Genomic DNA, 21,144 nt, shown 5'->3' with positions numbered 1-21,144 from the left:
TAGAAAGCTTAACGATAACTTTGGAAAATTAAATAAATACTTGTTTCTTTTGTAGGAGTGGTGTTTCTTCAATATCAGAAAGAAACCAAACGTTCTCTTCTGCCTAATGAACTGACAACGTTGGATACAATTAAAGCTTTATTTGTTCGATCATTTTCTAAACAACTAACTATGGAATATCTTGATTCCCCACACGTTAGGATCTACATTCATGACGCTTCAAAAGACATGTTTTATGAGCTAGAAGATTTGAGGTAAGTAAAGTCAGACATTTAAAGCAAGAAGAATATTTGGTAATATATTTCTGATAGTATATATTGTTATACGTTTTTCAGTGAGACATAGTTTTCTTGTACCACTCTCAAAGATTAGCTCATGAAACTCATAATATTATTGGGTGATAAAACGAATTTCTATTAGAAAATTAATGTAGTGTTATTTTAACCCTATTTTTTTAAAATTAAAGCGCATATATACTGGATTAGAATGATAAGCTAGCTCAATTTTTTAGCCACTAAAGGTTTTTGTCATTAGTTTCAGCAGCCTTACCTCACAAGTTAAAAAGCTAAAACAAAGTACTTCATAAATCGCTATTAATATGTATACATTACATGCATATCTGTCGTAATAAAGCTACAACTTGTTGTGCCAAGTCCTTGTTTTTTCGGTTACTGAGACATTTATGAGAACATTTACATCGAAATCTCTCGGAGATTTGGTCAGCATTCGAATTATTCTTTCTTGCACCATCCAAGCAACCACATTTTCCATTTTAATGAAAAGAAAAAACGAAGTTGTATGTCACGCAATGACATCTGTAAGAAAAACGATTCTACCATTACTTAAACCCAATGGAGAATATTTATAAGAATGATATAACCATTGGCTATGAAGAAAAAACAAGATGAAGAGGAAAAATGTTCATTCAGTACTTCTAACAAATATACTAAATATGTTATTTTCCGATCAATTTTACGAGTGTTTTTGATTGGTAGTTTGTTTTATTTTTAAACGTCAAGCTGTGCAAATGGCTATCTGAGCAATAGCCACTAGGCGGAAGAGTTTGTTTGGTTTGTTTTGACTTTCGCGCAAAGCTACACGAGGGTTATCTGCGCTAGCCATCCCTAATTTAGCAGTGTAAGACTAGAGGAAAGGAAACTAATCATCATCACCCACCACGAACTCTTGGGCTACTCTTTCAGCAACGAATAATGGGATTGACCTTAACATTATAATGCCCCCACGGCTGAAAAGACGAACATGTTTGGTGTGACGGAGATTACGAATCGAATGCCTTAATCACCTGGCCATGCCGGGCCCCAGGGGGAAGAGAGGGTCGGATTTTACCGTTAAAAACCTTCAAGTTTACCGCTTTGGCATCCAGTGACTTAAATAAATGGATAAAATAATAAAGATATAGAGATTGAAACATTGAACAAAGTTTATACTTTTAAAACAGTATTTAATAAATCGTCATTTCATATAAGATTTAACTTGTGTTTGTTAAACAAGAAAAACTTTATTTTTATTTTTTCGTTAAGTTTTAAAAACGGTGTATGAATACACTAATACGATAAAATTATTTGTATCTATATTACTTTCTAAATTTATAACTAAAGAAACAATTTTTCTTAATAAAGCAGGTTTTCTTTCAGAATTATATTTAAGGAATTCTGTTTTACTTAGACCGACTGAAAGTGTAAAATACAATAAAACGTAATTTTAAAATAAATTATTTTACTTTATTTAACATGAAACTAACATAAGTGTTAGGTGAAATACGTTAAGTATGTTTTCAGGCGAATTTATATGAACTTATTCAATCGAAAGTGATTTTTGGTTTTTTAATTTTCGCTAATGTTTTACTAGTAATATCTACGCGTAGGTGCTCCTTATTCTGAATGGCAGGACAACAGCACCGACCTTTATTTCTTGGGCTACGCTTATTTGTCTAGCTCACTCGCGCGTTTTAACTGTTGACTTCGTTTTTGTGTCAATGAGACTCGAATCACGAGCCCTCTGATTCACAGACCCAGGCACACTAACTTGTATGCATTTTTTACTAAAATCAGGAAAGTTACATGCCCGAAATATACAACACACTTATGTTACTTATACTTATATGTTTTGATTCGTTTCTGAATTTCATGCAAATCTACACGAGGGCTATATGTGCTAGCAGCCCATAATTTTGCAGTGGAAAGGCAAGGAAGGCAGCTGGTCATCACCACCCACCGCCAACCCTTGGGCTTCTGTTTTATCAACGAATAGTAGGACTGCCCATCACTTTATAACGTTCCCACAGCTGAAAGAGAAGGCATGTTTGGTGTGTTGAAGATTCGAACCCGGGACCCTAAGATTACGAATCGAGCGCTCTAACCATCTGTGTTGTTTTGGTCAGTTACAAACAAAATTAAATACAACAAAGTTATGGTTTCGAGCTTTTAAATAATTAGTGAATTTGAATCAGCAACAAGAATCCTGCCATTATGAAAAACAATATTATGAAAATAAATCTTGAATTGAGGCAACATTGCATGAAGGATAAGTAAGTTAGCACACGAGTGTAAAACAAAACAATTTGCTTTTCATCATTATGTAACATTCAAGAGGCTATTTATTATTCATACTGTCATAATGAAGTTTTTATTCTAGAGCTACTGAGTTCAACTTTGTAATGGAATTCGTTTACTTTTGCTCTAGAAATGTAAATTAATTCCATTAGTGTTTTAATAGCAGTAGAAACAACAAATTATTCGTAGATTAGAGGTTTTGAACGTAATTTTAATATTTCTGTAAACCTTCTTTTCAAAATATATTTACATTAAGGTAAAAACAAACTCATCTCAACGTCCTTCGGTCATAATTTAGAGGTTGTATATGGACCCCTTTTTACGCTTACATTTATATACTAAAACTGGGTTTCGATACCCGTGGTGGGCAGAGCACAGATAGCCCATTCTGTAGCTTTATGCTTAATTCTAAACAAACAAGCAATTTTATAGGAAATATGCTGTTGAATATACACATTTTACGACAGTGTTGTTAGCAATACTGTACTTGTGATTCTTTTGGCTTCATAAATAATTTTTATTTTTCCAGACGTTAATCCTTCTAATTTGAATATTAATACGTTATTTAAAATTGCAAAATTTCATCGCAGTTGCAACATACATGCAGACTACTTTTTCCGTTGACAGCTTCCCTGTTCTATACTTACATTGAATTTTTTTTATTCTTCTGTAATTAATTACAAATAAAATAATTAAAACATAATTTTCATATGTCTATACTTATTTCATTTATTTTTTATTTTTAACTTTGGAATTTGATCATTTTACCAGAGGTCAATATTAGACACTAGCATATGGGGCTTGTGCCTTGAATTCCCAATTGGCTTCTTGAAAAATCAGAATAGAACGCCATGATGTCTATCATACTGAAACGCCCAAAATTCCTTCGCGAATGGGCCTGAGTCCCGAATCTTTTAAGCACCTAGTCGACGCTTTTGGGGCTTGGCATGGCCAAGCGCGTAAGGCGTGCGACTCGTAATCCGAGGGTCGCGGGTTCGCGCCCGCGTCGCGCTAAACATGCTCGCCCTGGGGGTGTATAATGTGACGGTCAATCCCACTATTCGTTGGTAAAAGAGTAGCTCAAGAGTTGGCGGTGGATGGTGATGACTAGCTGCCTTCCCTCTAGTCTTACACTGCTAAATTAGGGACGGCTAGCACAGATAGCCCTCGAGTAGCTTTGTGCGAAATTCCAAAACAAACAATCGACACTTTTGCCTTTTACATCTCTTTATTTTAATGGAAAATCATATTTATGTTATCAAATTTGGAAGTTAGCCTTTGTGTCCTGTAACATAATTATTTTTTTCTCAAAACATAACTAAACAACTACAAGTTTAAAATTATACTCTCAGTAATCCTACAAGTTTTACTGTGCAGATTAGTAGGAATTTTTTTTACTCAACGTACAAGACAACCTGAACACGTACAGCTTAAACTAATCGTAGAATAATGCTGCAAACTGGTCTGACATAACTGCTAATGTACCACTCACAGATTGACCGGCAGAATTCGAATCACCAGTAAAAAAAAAAAGGTATTTGTAGCTCTAACAGAAAGAAGCGCTGATATCAGTTTATACAATTTTGCACTTAGGTGTTGTAAAGGAACATTTATCAACGAGTTGTAGCTCACCTTTGTCTGGAGGAAGCTCAGTAAAAACATCAAACCAAATGCGTCTAACGCTCACGATCCCATTCAAACGGAAAATTAGTGATAAACTAAGAATCAGCCAATCAGTTCTGCACGAGAGTCTATAAACCAGGCTAATATAAAACGTACACCATACTATAAATAGTTGGAGCTAGAATATAATTCTTATAATGTAGTTTTTATGAGAATTCAAATAATATAATGCACTGTAACAACAAATACGTAAACGTTTTCATATTAACAATCATCTACCTGATCGTAGTACAAGATGTCCATTCCATCTAAGAGGTATCTGGAAACTTGGTTTGCAATTGTTAACTATGTAAATGGTGACGAGTTTTCCCAAATTAGCGTGAATTTACTAATGGTGTGTGTGTATTTTCTTATATCAAGGCCACATCGGGCTATCTGGTGTGCTCATCGAGGGGAATCGATCCCCTGATTTTAGCATTGTAAATCCGAGGACTTTTCGCTGTCCCACCGAATTTGATAATGGGTATATTGAACAGAGTAAATACTATACGCGTTAGCCGCAGAATTTTCTTCAAGTAATAAACTACCCATCAAAATTCAAGGAAAACATTATTTTCGCAAGGTATTTTGCATACCTGTATTTTGAGTAGCAGGTTCTATGTTGTTATATATTTTCGAATAAATCTGTGTGGTCAATTCTGAGTACAAACTCAAATCACCGTAGATCCATCGTTAGAGATCCCCATTATCAATGCCCCCGCTAGTACAGCGGTAAGTCTACGAACTTACAACGCTAAAATCAGGAGTTCGATTCTCCTCAGTGGGCTCAGCAGATAGCCCGATGTGGCTTTGCTATAAGAGAAAAACACACACACACCATTATCAAAACTGCAAAAATCTAAACGTAAATACTTTTGAACGCTTTTTTTTGTGCATGTTCATCTCAGTGTTTATACAAACCCGTAGATACAGCCCTGTAAACCTCCAAACAACTTTACTTTCCTCCATATGGGAGCTAAAACTTAACTTTCAAAACTCTGAATTTAAGCTATTATTTTGAACAGTTTTATAGTATAATGTCATTTATAAACTAATTCGGTTCCATCAAAGCTGAAAATCCTCAAATCCTGAAATTTCCATTTACTTTCAACTATCGAATTTGTTGTTCATTAATAGTCTGTGTACTTCAAGAATATATATTCAAAAGTTAAAGTCGTTTTTGAATAAATGATGAAGGAAATGAAATGTTATTTAAGGAAAGACACGTACGCGTAACTGACACTTACTAGATGAATAATGCAATTCAAAAAGCTACGTAATTGCTACAGATTTACAGTGTCATGCTTTAAAATACTTAAATCCTATGATTAGGAAACTTTTACTTGTGTTTTAGTATCGAAGCAGCTTGGCCCTCTGGTATATTTTGGATTTCGAAGTTAGCAAGCCTGAACATTACGCTGTGGATGGGTTAGAAAAGTAACATTCAACCCATCAACTGTCCTTAGCAATGAGTTGTGGCGTACTGCTAGCTGGTTACTTTCCCTATGACTAGTAGTTTAAAATTAGGGTGGCGGCGGATAGCCTTAATAGATTTGTCATAAAATAGAAAATACAAATACTTTATCGATAGAGGATCTACGTTCATTTGTTTGTCTTTATGATGCAATTCAAACTCAATATGTTAATTTAGTTTATATAAATGTTGTTGTTTCTTACTAAATTCTGAATATTGAGCATAAAAATATACAAAAATCACTAGAAAATGAAAATCCGCTCGCTCTAAGAAAATGTCTGTTTAAGAAGGAAAACACAAATGTTAAATATTTTCTTCATTGGCGCAGTGATACTTGCCATAACGTAGGTTTGCAACTAGGTTATTATATGCCTTTACTGTGTTATAGTGATATTACGAATGGCACATTTATTCAGCTTTTGTTATGTATTATAATTTAATTCAGATGAGTCGTTGCAGATTTATTATATTACGTACGTTACGTATTACTGTAACTGTATTGTATACTATACTGTAACTATAACTGACAATTTGAATTTAAAAGTTAATTACATGTTAATATGTGTCTAATTTATGGTATTTGTCAAAAACATTGATAAACACAATCTTCTTTTTTAACACAAATATATTTTAATATATAAACATTAAAACAATATAATTTATAATAACAGTTATTACTGGTAGTTATTGCTAATTATAGTTTATATACAAGAGTTCAAACTTACAAACAATACTGAGTTTTATATCCGGTCTGGAATTGAATATTTTATCGACGATCCAGGCCCACGACAAGCAAATTAATGAGTTAACATTGTCACACATCTCGCTTAAGCTAGCTAGCTTGGTTCTTGTTTGACCTCACTCGGATTACGAGTTCACTTCTTACTGACGAAAATATTTAATGTCCTCTTAAAAATAATAACGTCCGAAGTAATTCACTGAGGTTGAACGGTTTCTAATGTTTGAAATCTGTAAACATTCCTGGTCCAGTTCTGTAGTTTTCCGATTAAGAGGCTTTAATCATAATTATAGTTTCCGAGACCTATAGCACACTGACTGTAGATAACCAATAATAATGCTATCTTGTTGCTTAAAGCGTTGATTTATAAATACTTGTAAACGTTCTCAAAAGTTCACTCAGCAACAATACTATCAATCATTAGTATTATATACACACGTAGTAAATTGTCGATTTGTATGCTCAAGAACTTTCTAGGAATTTCGAGAACAGGCAGGCAGATCGTAAGGGATCAGAAAGGTTTGACATTGTGAACTCTGTGTAATAATGTAAAAAATACTTTCAGAGTGTTAGTTTTAAAATGGCAACTTATATACCGTAAGCAGGGAATGACATTGAACCTCAGGGTTACCAGATTTTCTGAGTGAAAAACTGGAACATTTGTTTCACATTGAGTGATATGGTAAGAGCCCTGAAACATTTAAATTATAATAACATACTTTTCTTACATTTACCAAGTAATTTAATGTTTATTGCATCGCGTTTTTAAACCCAAGACAAACAAAATCCGCTACAAGCTCATGCGATTAAAAATAGTAAATTAAAAAAAAAAACATAAATTGTTCTGATCTTACCCAAAACAAAATGTTTTTTCTTCATTTACACGGCTGAATATGTCTACCGATTTAAATTTGTGCTATTGACCAACCACAGATGAGGTTAAGAAAAGCTCACCAGCATGACAGCAGTATACCAACTTACAATGTTAAAATCTGTGGAGTTCAGTTCCCTGCGATGAACATAGCATGCAACCCAATGTACCTTTGCTCTAACACAAATAAACATGGTTGAGACAACATAACAGAGATTCATCTTTATCAGATGATTCTTCAAGTGAGATTTAAAGGACCAGTGTTTATTCACAAAGCATATATATTAAACTTGCACTAAGGTGTGGAGAAACTGGAGCAGTTTGATGCTTTTACTGTTTATTTGTTTTTTGACCAGGACAAAAAAATTAGGCTAAACACTGGGACGTTTGATATCGCTACACGTGAATAAGAAACTTCTGAACTTTGGACAGAAACCAAGTCCTACAGATTAAGAACTAGTAACTTTAGTAAGAGTAAAAAAACACGAAACGAACGTGTTTTTCTTCCACAGTGATTGTTTGTTTGTAGTTAAGCAAAAAGCTACACGATGGGATAATTTTGCTCTGCCTACCATGGGTATCGAAACCCTGTTTCTAACGTTGTAAGTCCGCAAACATATCGCTTGGCCACTGGCTTGTTATTAAGTACAAAGATGCACAAAGGGCTATCGGTTTCTCGTTGTACAAGTCCGCAGACATACCATTGTGCCACTAGAGGGCGACTAGTTTGATAACAATCATGAGGATGAGCATCTAAGGCGTTACTAAGCTGAGCGTGTTTTCATGGATGAGTTCATGTTTGAAAACAAGATCAGGAAGCAAGGGGAAGAAAGTAAGTCGTAAATAGGGTATTACTCAATAAATTATCCACTAGGACATCATGATTGGAAAGTCCTGTCAACAATTATGTGATCGTAACCTCTATGAACTACTGCTGTTTTTATATACGTTTTCTCGTTGTTTACTTCTGTGACATTAGAGCATATATCAAAAGCACGCCAAGCGTTTACAAACTCTTAAAGACCCTAAAAGGATTTAAAAGATATAACTTGTTAAATCAATTGTAATCGCAGTTAAAATAAACATAGGAGAAACAACAAAGAAGTTAAAAACAAAGTTGAAAGAACGTCAGTGTGACATAAAACATGTAGGTGAAGAGTTTTGAAACTGTTGATGGTAGGTTTGACTGGAGAAATCTAAAAATCTTAAGAAATGTACAAACAAACACAGAAAGTAGCTTAAGAAAGGGTATTTGTATAATTAAAAATCGATGCTTGTGTATAAACAGAGACGACCGATCAATCATCATGTCGTATTGGAATACTTATTTAACTTCGGTAATACCCCTTCTACTATTTACTTTCTTCCCCTTATTTCCTTTTCCTATTTTCAAAAATAAACTCAACCATTGACGGTTGAAGGTGAATACGTGATAACCTGTTACTTTAATCTAATGATGGTTACTTTTGCCGAAACTAGTCAGTTGTAACTAGTAATAAATACTTTTACTTTTCCTTGGGTCAAAAAAAAACAAAAAAACACGTGGATTTTATCTTTCGTTCTCTTATCATAAGTGGTAACTTTGATGAAATAGTAAAATCAACTTTTATATATATATATATAAATCATATTCCGTACATTACAACGGTAGGTGCGTCGTATGAGTGACATTAAACCCTCCTATAACAAGAGTATCAGAAGTGTTGGTGATAGGTAGTGTAGCTTTGCGCAATATTCTTCAGACACCCAAACAAATACATATCTAATTAAACCTTGAGTTGCTTTATGGGATTTAAATTTTTAATTTGTTTCCATTGTTTTATAAGGGTGACCATCTGGTAATACCAGGTAATGATAGCACTATTATAATGCCCCCTCCCAGTGGCACAGCGATATGTCTGCGGACTTAAAACACCAAAAATCGGGTTTTAATACCTGTGGTGGGCAGAATACAGACAGTCCATTGTGTAGCTTTGTACGTAACTTGAAACAAGGAAACAAACCCTTTTTTGTATTCTCACTGTTAGAGAAGCTTACTTGGTATGATACACTGAAACTTTATATCATAGTAAGAAAAATTATCACGTTATTTATTTTATTTTTGGGGGCTCAGAAATTAACCTGCAGATAAGTTATAAGTAAAACTTAAAGACGTTAACCAAGTCTCATAAAATGTCTGTTAACTAATAACTCTATGTGAAAGCTCATGTCAATTTCATCAGTTTAGAATGATCATCAATAACTAAATACTGGTAGAGTGGTAAGTTTAAGGACTAAAATCATGGATTCGATTTCCTTCGGTGAACTCAGTCAATAGCTCGCTGTGGCTTAACTACAATAAAACACATACATACATAATAACTAAATATATTTTTAAGTTGTTTTTTCTTTAATGAAATAATTTCCACTTTATATTTGAAAATATTTTTAGTTGAACTAAATCTGACTTACAAGTTATTAAAATCATAAGGTGAGGCATGACAAGAAATAAAATGCAAGTATAATATAACTTTCGCACAACTGTAAAGGAAATTTACTGACACCGTTGTTTCACAAAAACCAGTTAGTTGTTTTAACAGAAATACTATGAGGGACGAAAACAAGACATCATATAAAACAGCTCTCCCTTCTTAGGTAAGGCATTCTATATATGGCTGCTAGACAAAATGTAATACTAGATGTACTTCTGTAGGAACCCCGAAGGCGTTCTGTTTCAAGAGTAAATAAAACTAATAGTAAGAAAAACTAATATTTTTATTTCTTGCTTTTGAAGTTCATATATCATGCTTTGTTGCAATCTACAAAATGCATAATTCTTCTCGTGATTCATAGCATTCACACGTTTTACTCACGCCACGAGAGTACAAATTTCAACTTTAAGCGTCTCTAATATGATATCATTTTAATGTCAACTGACTAACAGACAGACAACATAATACTGTATACTGACGCGAGTGCTTAAAATAGGTGACCCTTTCAGGCGGTCTTCGACTCCCTTTCGGAAAAAGTAAACCTGATCAAAACTTAACTGAGCAAGTACAATAGCAAACCTGATATCAAAATTATTTTGCTCAAAATTATATAGATTTTTAAGCCCACCATGGCTAGCCAGGTGTAGTCTAGTGGTTAAGTTATCGGAACTTACAAATAAAAACGTATATGACATGCCATTGTTCTGTGCTTTTTTACTGTGATTAAGTAACAGTCGATTCCACTTTCTATTTAAGAGTAGACGTGTAGGCAGCAGAATTTGCTACCTGGTTATTCTTTGGTGATAGCCAAAGAAAACGGAGCTGTAAACAAATAATACATGTATATTATTAGACAGTAAAGTAATAATGTGTTTTAATTCTTTTCCATCTTACTAAAATAAAGAAAACGCCACCATAAAATCTAAAGACAGTAATTGCATTGTGATGAAAGAAATTGCAGCTGTTACGAAACAGTTGAGTCACATTTTTTAAGTTGGAATCACGAGTTTTTAGTTTAACGGGTATTCAAATCCCAAAGTGAATGACATTTCATGTTTGGACACAAGAGTCAGAGGGTTTCTTTACTTTTACGAATTACCTCCATCAGTCTTAAACATAGCCTGCTGATGATTGCGTTTGATCCGCATTCTGCAAGTCGCAGGTTGGAATTCCTGTCTTCGAATATGCTCACCCTTTCAGTCGTGGGAGCGTTATTACGTGACGATTAATCCTATATTCACTGGTAAAAGAGTAACCCAAAAGTTAATGGTGGATGGTGTTGACTAGCTGTCTTCCCTCTAGTCTATCACTTCGAAATTAGAGACAGCGCAGATAACATCCTAGCAGCTTTGCTCGAAATTCAAAAACAAACCAGTTATCTTTATTCCAATATTAACTAGATAAGTGATAATCCGAATAACGTCTGTGGTGTCTTAAAAACATGAACTTTACTTCAAACTTACACATAGTAGAATAATTTTAAACGTTATTTCTTCATAGCCAGCTATAGCGAAATACAAACAAAATCTCGTTTTTTGTTGAAAAAGATTGTTTGTTTGTATTTTTACCACCAGGGGTACCGAAACTACAGACGTACAATTGAACAACTGGGGGAAAGTGAGACAGAAGGAATGAATGAGATCTCATAGATAACAGTTATCAATATAGCCAAGAAAAAAAAAAAAACATTTTTATATGGTTCTAGTTTTGGCTCTTTAGTTACCATTAAGAAACGGTGGTTTAATAAAATAAATGTTCTTATAAAACAAGTACAAAAACTTCTGACATCAGTTAAATAGAGAGACCTAAAAGATATTTCAAATTGCACCTCTTGAAATTCTCTTTCTACCCACGTTCGTGTTCTGTGCAGGAATTTATTGCATGTAAGACCACATTGAATGGGAGATGTATTGAAACTGCATAGTAACACATTATATTGTCGAGACATCTCAGCCCTTGAGAGGTAGGTACAGTAATGGAGCACGTCCGAAACGCTAAAAAAACACAAAACAACAACAACCGCTAGGTATACATTTTACAACGTTTCATGCCTCTATTTCGTGTGTAAAAACAACACATGTATTAAAGCCCACGTGATTTTATGACTAATTCTTATTCAAGACAACACTGGTAGTTTTACTGATATTTTTTTATCTAATTCCTTATAGAGCATATGAAATTTTCTTTTTTGTGGTACCTTTCATATGTACATATGTTATTGAATTTTTTTATTGTTGTTAACTAAGTTTCACGTTGTCCACCGCGCAGATTTTAGCTGTATTTATTGATTGATAGATTATGTAACATATCATCACGATGGTATTTTCTTCATTGTTTATGTATTGATGAGACCAGTGATTTTTAGTATCGATGATATTGTTGAATTTGCTTTTTACATCTAATGCATTATTTAAAACTGCTTTTCTTTCGAATGCGAGAAGTGGATATTATATTTCACTTGTTAAAGCTCAAAGGACAAATATTGTTGTAATTATTTTATGTATACTATTTGAGGGTATAAATGGTAGCAAATAATTTGATAATGTGCTGGTTGTGATAACCTATGTCTTTGAATATTCTCAAAACTGCCCTTTAAACTTTGAGTGTAGTATTGCTCTAACTTTTTTTAAATTTTAAATCCGCATTTTAAGCCTAAGTTTTTTAGAAGTTACTATGGAAAATAATTCACAAAGATTAAGAAAATTAATACGCTCATATGCCTTGAAAGTATTAGAATTAAATTGCTATTAGGGGTGACTATAACATTTATAAAAGATATGTAACACTTAAAGTGTTTATTGAGAATGCTTAATAGTGTGTTGTTGGCGTTAAACCACGTCTATTCTTATTTATAAATGAATTATTAACTGCTCTATATAATCTTTTAGTAAACATGTGAATCTTGGTCCTTAACTTATCTAGTCCCGGCATGGTCAGGTGGTTAAGGCACTTGACTCGTAATCTGAAGGTCGCATGTTCGAATCCCATTTGCACCAAGCATGCTTACCCTTTCAGCCGTGAGGGCGTTATAATGTTACGAACAATCCTACTATTGGTAGGTAAAAAAATAGCCCAAGAGTTGGCGGTGAGTGGTGATGACTAGCTGCCTTCCCTCCAGTTTTACACTGCAAAATTAAGGACGACTAGCGCAGATAGCCCTCGTGTAGTTTTGCGCGAAATTCAAAATCAAACTGTAACTTACCCATAAAATTGTAATGTTTTGTATATTGTGAAAACTAAGCCCCCTCATTTCACTTTCTATCATTCGTTAGTTTTCAGTAGTGTACTTGACTCGTAATCTGAAGGTCGCGTGTTCGAATCCCATTTTCACCAAGCATGCTTACCCTTTCAGCCGTGAGGGCGTTATAATGTGACGAACAATCCTACTATTGGTAGGTAAAAAAATAGCCCAAGAGTTGGCGGTGAGTGGTGATGACTAGCTGCCTTCCCTCCAGTTTTACACTGCAAAATTAAGGACGACTAGCGCAGATAGCCCTCGTGTAGTTTTGCGCGAAATTCAAAATCAAACTGTAACTTACCCATAAAATTGTAATGTTTTGTATATTGTGAAAACTAAGCCCCCTCATTTCACTTTCTATCATTCGTTAGTTTTTCAGTAGTGTACTTGACTCGTAATCTGAAGGTCGCGTGTTCGAATCCCATTTTCACCAAGCATGCTTACCCTTTCAGCCGTGAGGGCGTTATAATGTGACGAACAATCCTACTATTGGTAGGTAAAAGAGTAGCCCAAGAGTTGGCGGTGAGTGGTGATGACTAGCTGCCTTCCCTCCAGTTTTACACTGCAAAATTAAGGACGGCTAACGCAGATAGCCCTCGTGTAGTTTTGCGCGAAATTCAAAATCAAACTGTAACTTACCCATAAAATTGTAATGTTTTGTATATTGTGAAAACTAAGCCCCCTCATTTCACCTTCTATCATTCGTCAGTTTTTCAGTAGTGTCATCATTGTTTGTTGCAGCGTCATTTACATTTCCAAGGATGAAAGTTGGTCTTGTTATCGTTTATTCCATGTGCTATATATAGTTTCAGAAACTACATTGGTGATGCTCTGTGTGTACGACATATATTTCTGCACCTGCGTGACACCATCTGTAACTAGTATTAACCAGTTATCCAGGTGAGTAATCTGGATTGTCGTGCTGAATCTAAAGAGAATATACCTTACCTGAATCAAGTTTGAATTTTTGCATTTAAAAGTCATCCCTTTAACTACCAACCACAATTCATACAGAGTGTCCTTAACGGGATATGTTTATGTATACAAAATGTTTGCTTCAGCTAGTCGTACGTTTAGCGTCAGTGACCACAATCAGTTTTCAGACAGCTGTAAAGTCCAATCTTTTAACCTTTTTTTTTACATAGATATCTCGTGCTAAACTTTCGTAGCCTACAATTTGAAATGTATTAGGTTATTTCACCAGTTAAAGTATGCATTATGTAACGATATATTTAGATTCCGTGTTTTATATATGAGCACGCTTTTAGTGCCGTGTCCAGTAGTTTTGCTGTTTTATGAAACCGTTTACTCTTTCTACCTCCCAACACACTAGCCGTGAAAGATTGGATTCCTTTTATGTAGAAAAAAAAAATGGCATCTGGTTTTCGTACCTTTTTCATGAAGGAGATTCGGTTAAATGAATTTTAAAGTTCTCAACCCATAAAATTTATCTGATGTGACTGTATCTGTACAAGGATGTATTTAGCATAATTTAAGAGTTCGTGGAGTGTAATTGCTGAAAAATTATCCTGTTTCTCAGAAATATGTAGACCAAGGGCAAATACAATGTATTAATCACATTACTAGCTACAAAGATCTTTGGTTTGACAGATGACCATTGCTTGCGTGTGCTGTAACTCTAATCTCTGAAATGCACATTTGGCATTTTTCTGTACGTATATATACGTGCCATTTAAAATTAAGATAGCAAATATCACTATTTCACTCTGCAAAAGAGTGCTATACAATATGATTTGTATTGTAAAAATCAGTTCTTGGAAGCTAATACGTCCAAATCCAAAACAAATAAGAGAGAATTCCTTCACGAAAGTAGAACTAGATAAGTGAATTTTTATCTTTACAGTAAAAGTATTTTCCAGTCCAAGAACTGTAGACATATCTTTTTAGGATAAATTTAATTAAAAGTGTACGAAAGGGAAAAAAAAAAACATGTTTGTGGAAGTATTACATAACAGTTGTTCAAAAATGGAAGCCAGGGACGTTTTGGAGCAATATCATTTTTTAAGACTTATCAAACTGAGACTTATTGTAGAGTTCACCGCATCAGTTGGTTTTTTAGCCTGTCAAATTCTCTTTAACCTTACCCTTTTGTTGCCGCATACATGTTCCCTTACAGTTCATTTTCATGTGTTTTATTTTCTTTTTTAAGATTGTTGTGATATTTCGCTTTTATGTTTACCATTTGGCGAGATTTGAGTACTCCTGCTTTCTGTCCAGGTGACTTTCTCAGCGCTATATTTAAGGAAGGATGGAAATATTTTGCATTCCTAAACAACTACTTTGGTTTGTGCTGTCAGCGGTACAACAGTCATCTAAGTTTGTTTTGGTTTAAGTTCATAAAACATTTAACATAACTGTTACCCATTGATATCACGTTCGATTTAAAATTATTAGGTAGTGTACAATCTGGTTTGCTCTAGAAGTGACAGGAATGAATTTTTGAGCATCAATCATTTTCATCTAGAAGGACTCAATAGGCACTTGTCATTTGGAATAATACAGTATCATTGGTAGTTGATACAAATGATATATATATATATATATATATATATTGCATGATATTTTCCTCTCTTTAAAGAAGTATTCTTCACCATTACATAAGCCTGATATGTGTCAACATACTTCATATTGCATAGAACACATATGTATTCCTTTGACCTGAACGATATCTAATATCTCAGTGTGGATCTTGTCAGGTACTCAGTAAGCAATATACCAAAACACTATTAGTTCCCTAATTACAAAAGTAGTTTTAATTTCATTCGAAATTTCTCACTTCTAATATGCTGCCATGCAAGTGGCCTTGCTTAATATGATGTGACTTTGTGGGCTGATACGTAAGGTGTTTATAATATCAATGTAGTTTCGATCAGTAGTTACTTCCTACCACTGAATATCTCCAACATAAAGTTATAGGTTTAAAACCTTAACATACAAAGAACAACTGCATGGACACATTGCATAAACAGTGGTTTCTTTTTAAACAGAACAGCTACGGTTGTCTTTTTAAGCAATACTGTGTTTCAATACGTATCATTGAAGTTGTTTAAATAGCAGTGCTTACATTAACAAATTGAAACCAAGTAGGAATATAACGCAAAACTAAACAAAACTGCATAAATGTAGGCCTACATAGGAGCGATACACGTGGAAAAATAGTACTTAGTTTCTTTAAATATGAGTTATTACATGTAAAAAAATTCCTATAAACATTTACTTTGTGTACTTGTAGTCAAAACTTCTATTTTGTTGATAAGAAGCCAACTGGGGCTTACAGCCGTCAATGTAAGTTTCTTATAAGTTTGTTTGTTTCTTTGTTTTTGAATTTCGCGCAAAGCAACATGAGGGCTATCTGTACTAGCTCTCCCTAATTTAGCAGTGTAAGATTAGAGAGAAGACATGTAGTCATCACCACCCACCGCCAACTCTTAGGTTACTATTTTACCAAGGAATAGTGGGGTTGACCGTCACATTATAATGCCCCCACTGCTGAAAGGACGAGCAAGTTTGGTGTGACGGGGATTCGAACCACAAGTTACGAGTTGAGCGCCTTACCCACCTGGTCATGCCGGGTCACGTAGTCTTTTTACAATGGATATTACGTTGTAGGACTACTGTCAGGGTGCACGATCCTTCAAATAGAACGTAACCGAACGTAACAACATTGAATGTAACAACAAGGTGAAGTTCGAAATTTGATTTAGTGTAACATATTCATCCTCTGTTTATTAATAGTTATAGCTTCTATTAAGACTAAAAACATAAAATAACTTGCTAAAAGCAGCTAGACTAGATATAAAATGAATTTCAGTTATTTTAGAAAACTAACAGAGAGGTTCGTGATTGATTTGCTCTTTACAGTATTACAACGACTGGAATTTTCAAATAAAGATAATTATTATGCTAATCACAAAAAATATGTCGAAAAAATAACACTTGGAAGAAAATAGTTCTGTATATATTTGATCATGAGTAAAAGGATTACGCTGAACATCTGTAATGCATATAGTTTCAACCAGATCTTTTTTTTTTTTTTTCGTTCACAATGAAAACAGTACGAAAGTGAACCTCGTAAAAGAGACATTTCTAAACAGAAGTAGAGGAAATAATTATGGAAGAATTTGAATAATCATGAATAAATATTTTGTCTTTTGACTAATTTTTGAAGAGATATTCGAGATCGTTCGGTACTTCGTATCTATGAGCAGAATATGAACGAAGGAGATGGATTGAGCACTTGTGATCAGGAACTGAATTACTTCTCTGAGCCAGAGTTTGATTCAGATTATCAACATCAGCATGTCCATCGAGCAAAGGTAGGACATTCCATTTGAATTGTGAATAAAGATTCATTCTTTCAGGAATGGAAAAGGGCTAATATTTTTACTCAAGATTAAAAGAGACATATAATATAAAGGAATAAAAATGTTTAATTCTTAACTGTTCGTTTTTTAAATGGTCCGTTTGGTTGTACTTAAGCACAAAACTACACAGTGGGCTATCTGTGCTGTGCCCGTCACGTGTATTGGAATCTAAATGTTGGCGATAGATACACCATCTAGGTCTTACTGGTACTTCGTCATACGTCCAGTATTTGGATATGTTACGTATTACAAGTTCAAATAGCCTGAAGCTGAGTTAAACTGTGATTTGGATTTATAAGATAAATAATTGTTGAAATATATCGAATCTCTGATATTTATCAACAAGATTGCTACACAAAGTTTCTTTTTAGATAAAAATATATTTCAACATACAAACAATAATACAATTTACAATAATGGCTGTTGAAAATATGACCTATGTGCAAAAGTTTTATAATCTTACAAAAAATATCAAGTCTTCTTCCTGGTTTGGAACTTCCTTGATGACTTATCGAGGGTTCACCATGATGAGTTAATTTTGAGTTGATGCATATACAGTTCTGCTTTCAATGTTCTTCGCTTATGACGCTTGAATTTTTTACCACCGAAGTTATATAATCTCTTCGTTAAAATACCAATGATTGATGTGAACTTTGAAGTTAAATGGTTTGTAATGTTCGAAATTTATAAATTTTCCTGGTCAATGATCTGAAGTTCCCTACTAATAAGAGTTAATCACAGTTATACTTTCCCAGGAAACCATTATTACATTCTGTTTTGATATGTCGCGTTTATTACGTTTGTAAACGCGAGGGGAGTTTTTAGAAATTTTAGCATGCACAGTAATACAGCCGATACACTAGTGTTTACTACACACATACATTGTTGATTATTACACTTATGAATCTTTTACAGTTTTAGTGAATAGACGTGGATTTCGCAATACAGATTTAACAGTATTTGTTATGGACATTTCTAAATATAAATTTAACTCAAACAGACATCATCACGCCTCCTTTATTAGAGAATTAAAAATTGGCTTTAGACAATTTTAAACTAAGATATTATATACATATATAGACAGATATACAACTTACAACAACACATTAAATATACTACTTTATTAAAGAAGTATACAACTTCATTGACCATCACAATATATATAAAACAATCAATAGAAATAACTTGGTGATAATAAAATTACATAGCGCATGAAAGTGCATAAGCACCGATCCTATCATTCGCTTTGACATGAATTATCTTCAAATCATACTCTTGTAAGGTTAAACTCTAATTTAACAGTTTATTGTCAATGTAAATGACAATAGGTTGTTGAGATGCAGATACATACATATTGAAATGTTCTAAAGCTAACCTTAAAACCAGTGTTTCTTTTTCCCAGTAGAATAATACTTCCGACTTCTGATGACAATTAAACCTTTTAGAAAAATAACAAACAGGGTGTTTATACCCCTGTCGCCTGATTGTAATAGAATGGCACCAGCACTACAATATCTGTCATCAACAGCTAATGCAAAAGGTTTGTTAAGGTCAGATGCCATCAATACAGGGAAAGTGCATAGTAGATATTTGACCTTTTCACAAGTAGATTGACAGACCACTTGAATTTTTTATTTTTCTTCAGTAGGTTTGTTAATGGTACAGTGATGTCAGCAAACGTTTCAAAAAACTTTCTGTAATAACTAGCCATTCCCAAAAATTTCAACAAACCTTTCTTGCTGGTAAGAGTTGAATAATTTACAATACAATTAATCTTGCCTTGAATGTCAGAATTACTCAGCTGGATGTTGCATTCATCTCCGATAATTTCAAACTTACAGGTGTCTGAGTCAAAGCGACTGTCAGTAGTATCGGAAGAACACTCAATGGCTAAAATATTTTAATATGCATCTTGGATGTGATAGGGTCTCAACATATTGATATAACAAAGGTGTATAGCTTTTCGATGATCACGTGTTTTCACTTCACAGTCTGTATTATTAATTTTTCAAGCAACCTCGTTTAGACCATGGTTCCCAGTTTTTAGTGGATGTTTCACAGTAGGCAACAATACTAAGACCATGTCACCAGGATGGAACTTATGCTCTTCAGCTTTGCAAGTCATAAATGTATTTTTTAATTTTACCTTGGGATGACTTTAAAATTTTTCGAGAAAATTCACAAGTGCTTAAGAAGCTGGACAGAAATTTGGAAACATAATCCATTAAGAGCATTTCTTTCGTGCCATCTTCCAACCACTGTTTTTTCAGAAACTACAAAGGGTCGCGTACTGAATAGCCAAACAGGCTACACCCTAACAACACCTGAACCGACTCATGAATATGAAATAATAAAAAATTAACTCCTTTTTCCCAGTTATTCTCATTAGCGAGAGAGTAAGTCCACATCATATTTTTCAAGATAGAATAGAATCTCTCAAAAGCACCCTGTGATTCTGGATGTTCATATGTGGACACAAATGTACTGGGTGCTGCTTCCTTTTTTTTCAAACACAAATAATCATGACTAGTGTTTTTAAAAAATGAAGGACAGGCCTTGATGATTTTGGTGAAATTTTATCCTGACTGTCAGAAGATTTCGAACGAGAGGAACAGAATTTGATTTTTAAAAGTATCCTCAACTTTATTTGTTTGAACAAATACATGTTTTTTTGCTGATATTGTAGAATTTTTTATGAAAAAATGGTTTTATGTATTAAGTGTAATCATCAGAAAAAGAAACTTCTTCCTGTAATGTATCAGCTTTCTTTTTGTCCAAGTAAGTTTTGAGGTCGTTACTTGCACAACGTTTAAATTTTTCAAGTAGATATAGTTGCCTTAGTTTGTCAAAACTGTTATTAATATGCACAGAATTACACCATCGATCAAAATAAACCTCTTTTTTTGTGCACAAATTTTATTTGAGTTTGATTATTTTGCTTGTGATAATGCTCCGGTACTATCTCGTTATATTTGAGAATAGCTGCTGTAACCTTATCATAATTCGTGCGGTCTCCTAGAAAAAGAGTGGCATAAGCACTTTGTGCTTTATAAATTGAAACACATTGTAAGAATAATAACCATTTCTAGTGGGCTATTTCATGGTTTCGGCAACTTTCTAAAAATGTTTGAAATATTTATCAACTTTATCTTCATTGAATGGTGGTATTTTTACATATCGAGTGAGTTCACATTTGTCACTTTTTCTTGATTGATTAGAATTGAGTCTAATTTCCATTTCTTTCACATTAATTTTTTCTCGACTTCAATTCAAATCTTTTGGCCTCGAGATATTTATTTTCTCTTTCAGCTGTTCCAGCTCAATTTGTTTGAGTTTTAGTTAGATCTCTAACTTTTCTTTACCATTCAACCCTGATTGGCTGATCTAATCCTTTCTGAAACAACAAATCATCATCGACTAGTATTTTAATAATACGTTTTTAGTTCATTTTTTTTATTACTAAATCTCTCGTTATACAAGTTTGGCAATTTCGAGCAATTGACTTTTGTTATATCTTTCTGATTGTTTGGGGGAGGGTGAGTCAAGAACATTTTGGTAATCAGATACAATCAAATCTTGTTGACACTGACAAGTATAAGTTGAAATATTATTTGAATATAAATCGAATTTTGTCTGTGATTCAGATCTCGAACAAGAGCCTCAATTTATTTTGTTATGTATCACAATTTCAAATAGCCTGAAACTGAGTTAAATTGTAATTTTGATTTAGA

At 33.7% G+C, this 21,144-nt stretch overlaps 1 protein-coding gene across 7 annotated transcripts in view; it reads left to right on the top strand.

Moving 5' to 3' along the window:
• LOC143252719 (coiled-coil domain-containing protein CG32809-like) overlaps nt 1–21,144 on the top strand; it is a 431,304-nt gene that overhangs the window by 359,330 nt on the left and 50,830 nt on the right. For all 7 annotated transcript variants that reach the window (XM_076505287.1, XM_076505286.1, XM_076505285.1 and 4 more), the window contains 2 exons: nt 56–254; nt 17,218–17,365. In XM_076505287.1, the coding sequence (XP_076361402.1) occupies nt 56–254; nt 17,218–17,365 (347 nt within the window). The remainder of the gene's footprint in view (nt 1–55; nt 255–17,217; nt 17,366–21,144) is intronic.

This window comes from Tachypleus tridentatus, chromosome 6, assembly GCF_004210375.1.
Source record: "Tachypleus tridentatus isolate NWPU-2018 chromosome 6, ASM421037v1, whole genome shotgun sequence".
Lineage (NCBI taxonomy): Eukaryota > Metazoa > Arthropoda > Merostomata > Xiphosura > Limulidae > Tachypleus > Tachypleus tridentatus.
Note: the sequence above shows the minus strand (reverse complement) of the source record. Positions and strands in the feature narration are given on the sequence as shown.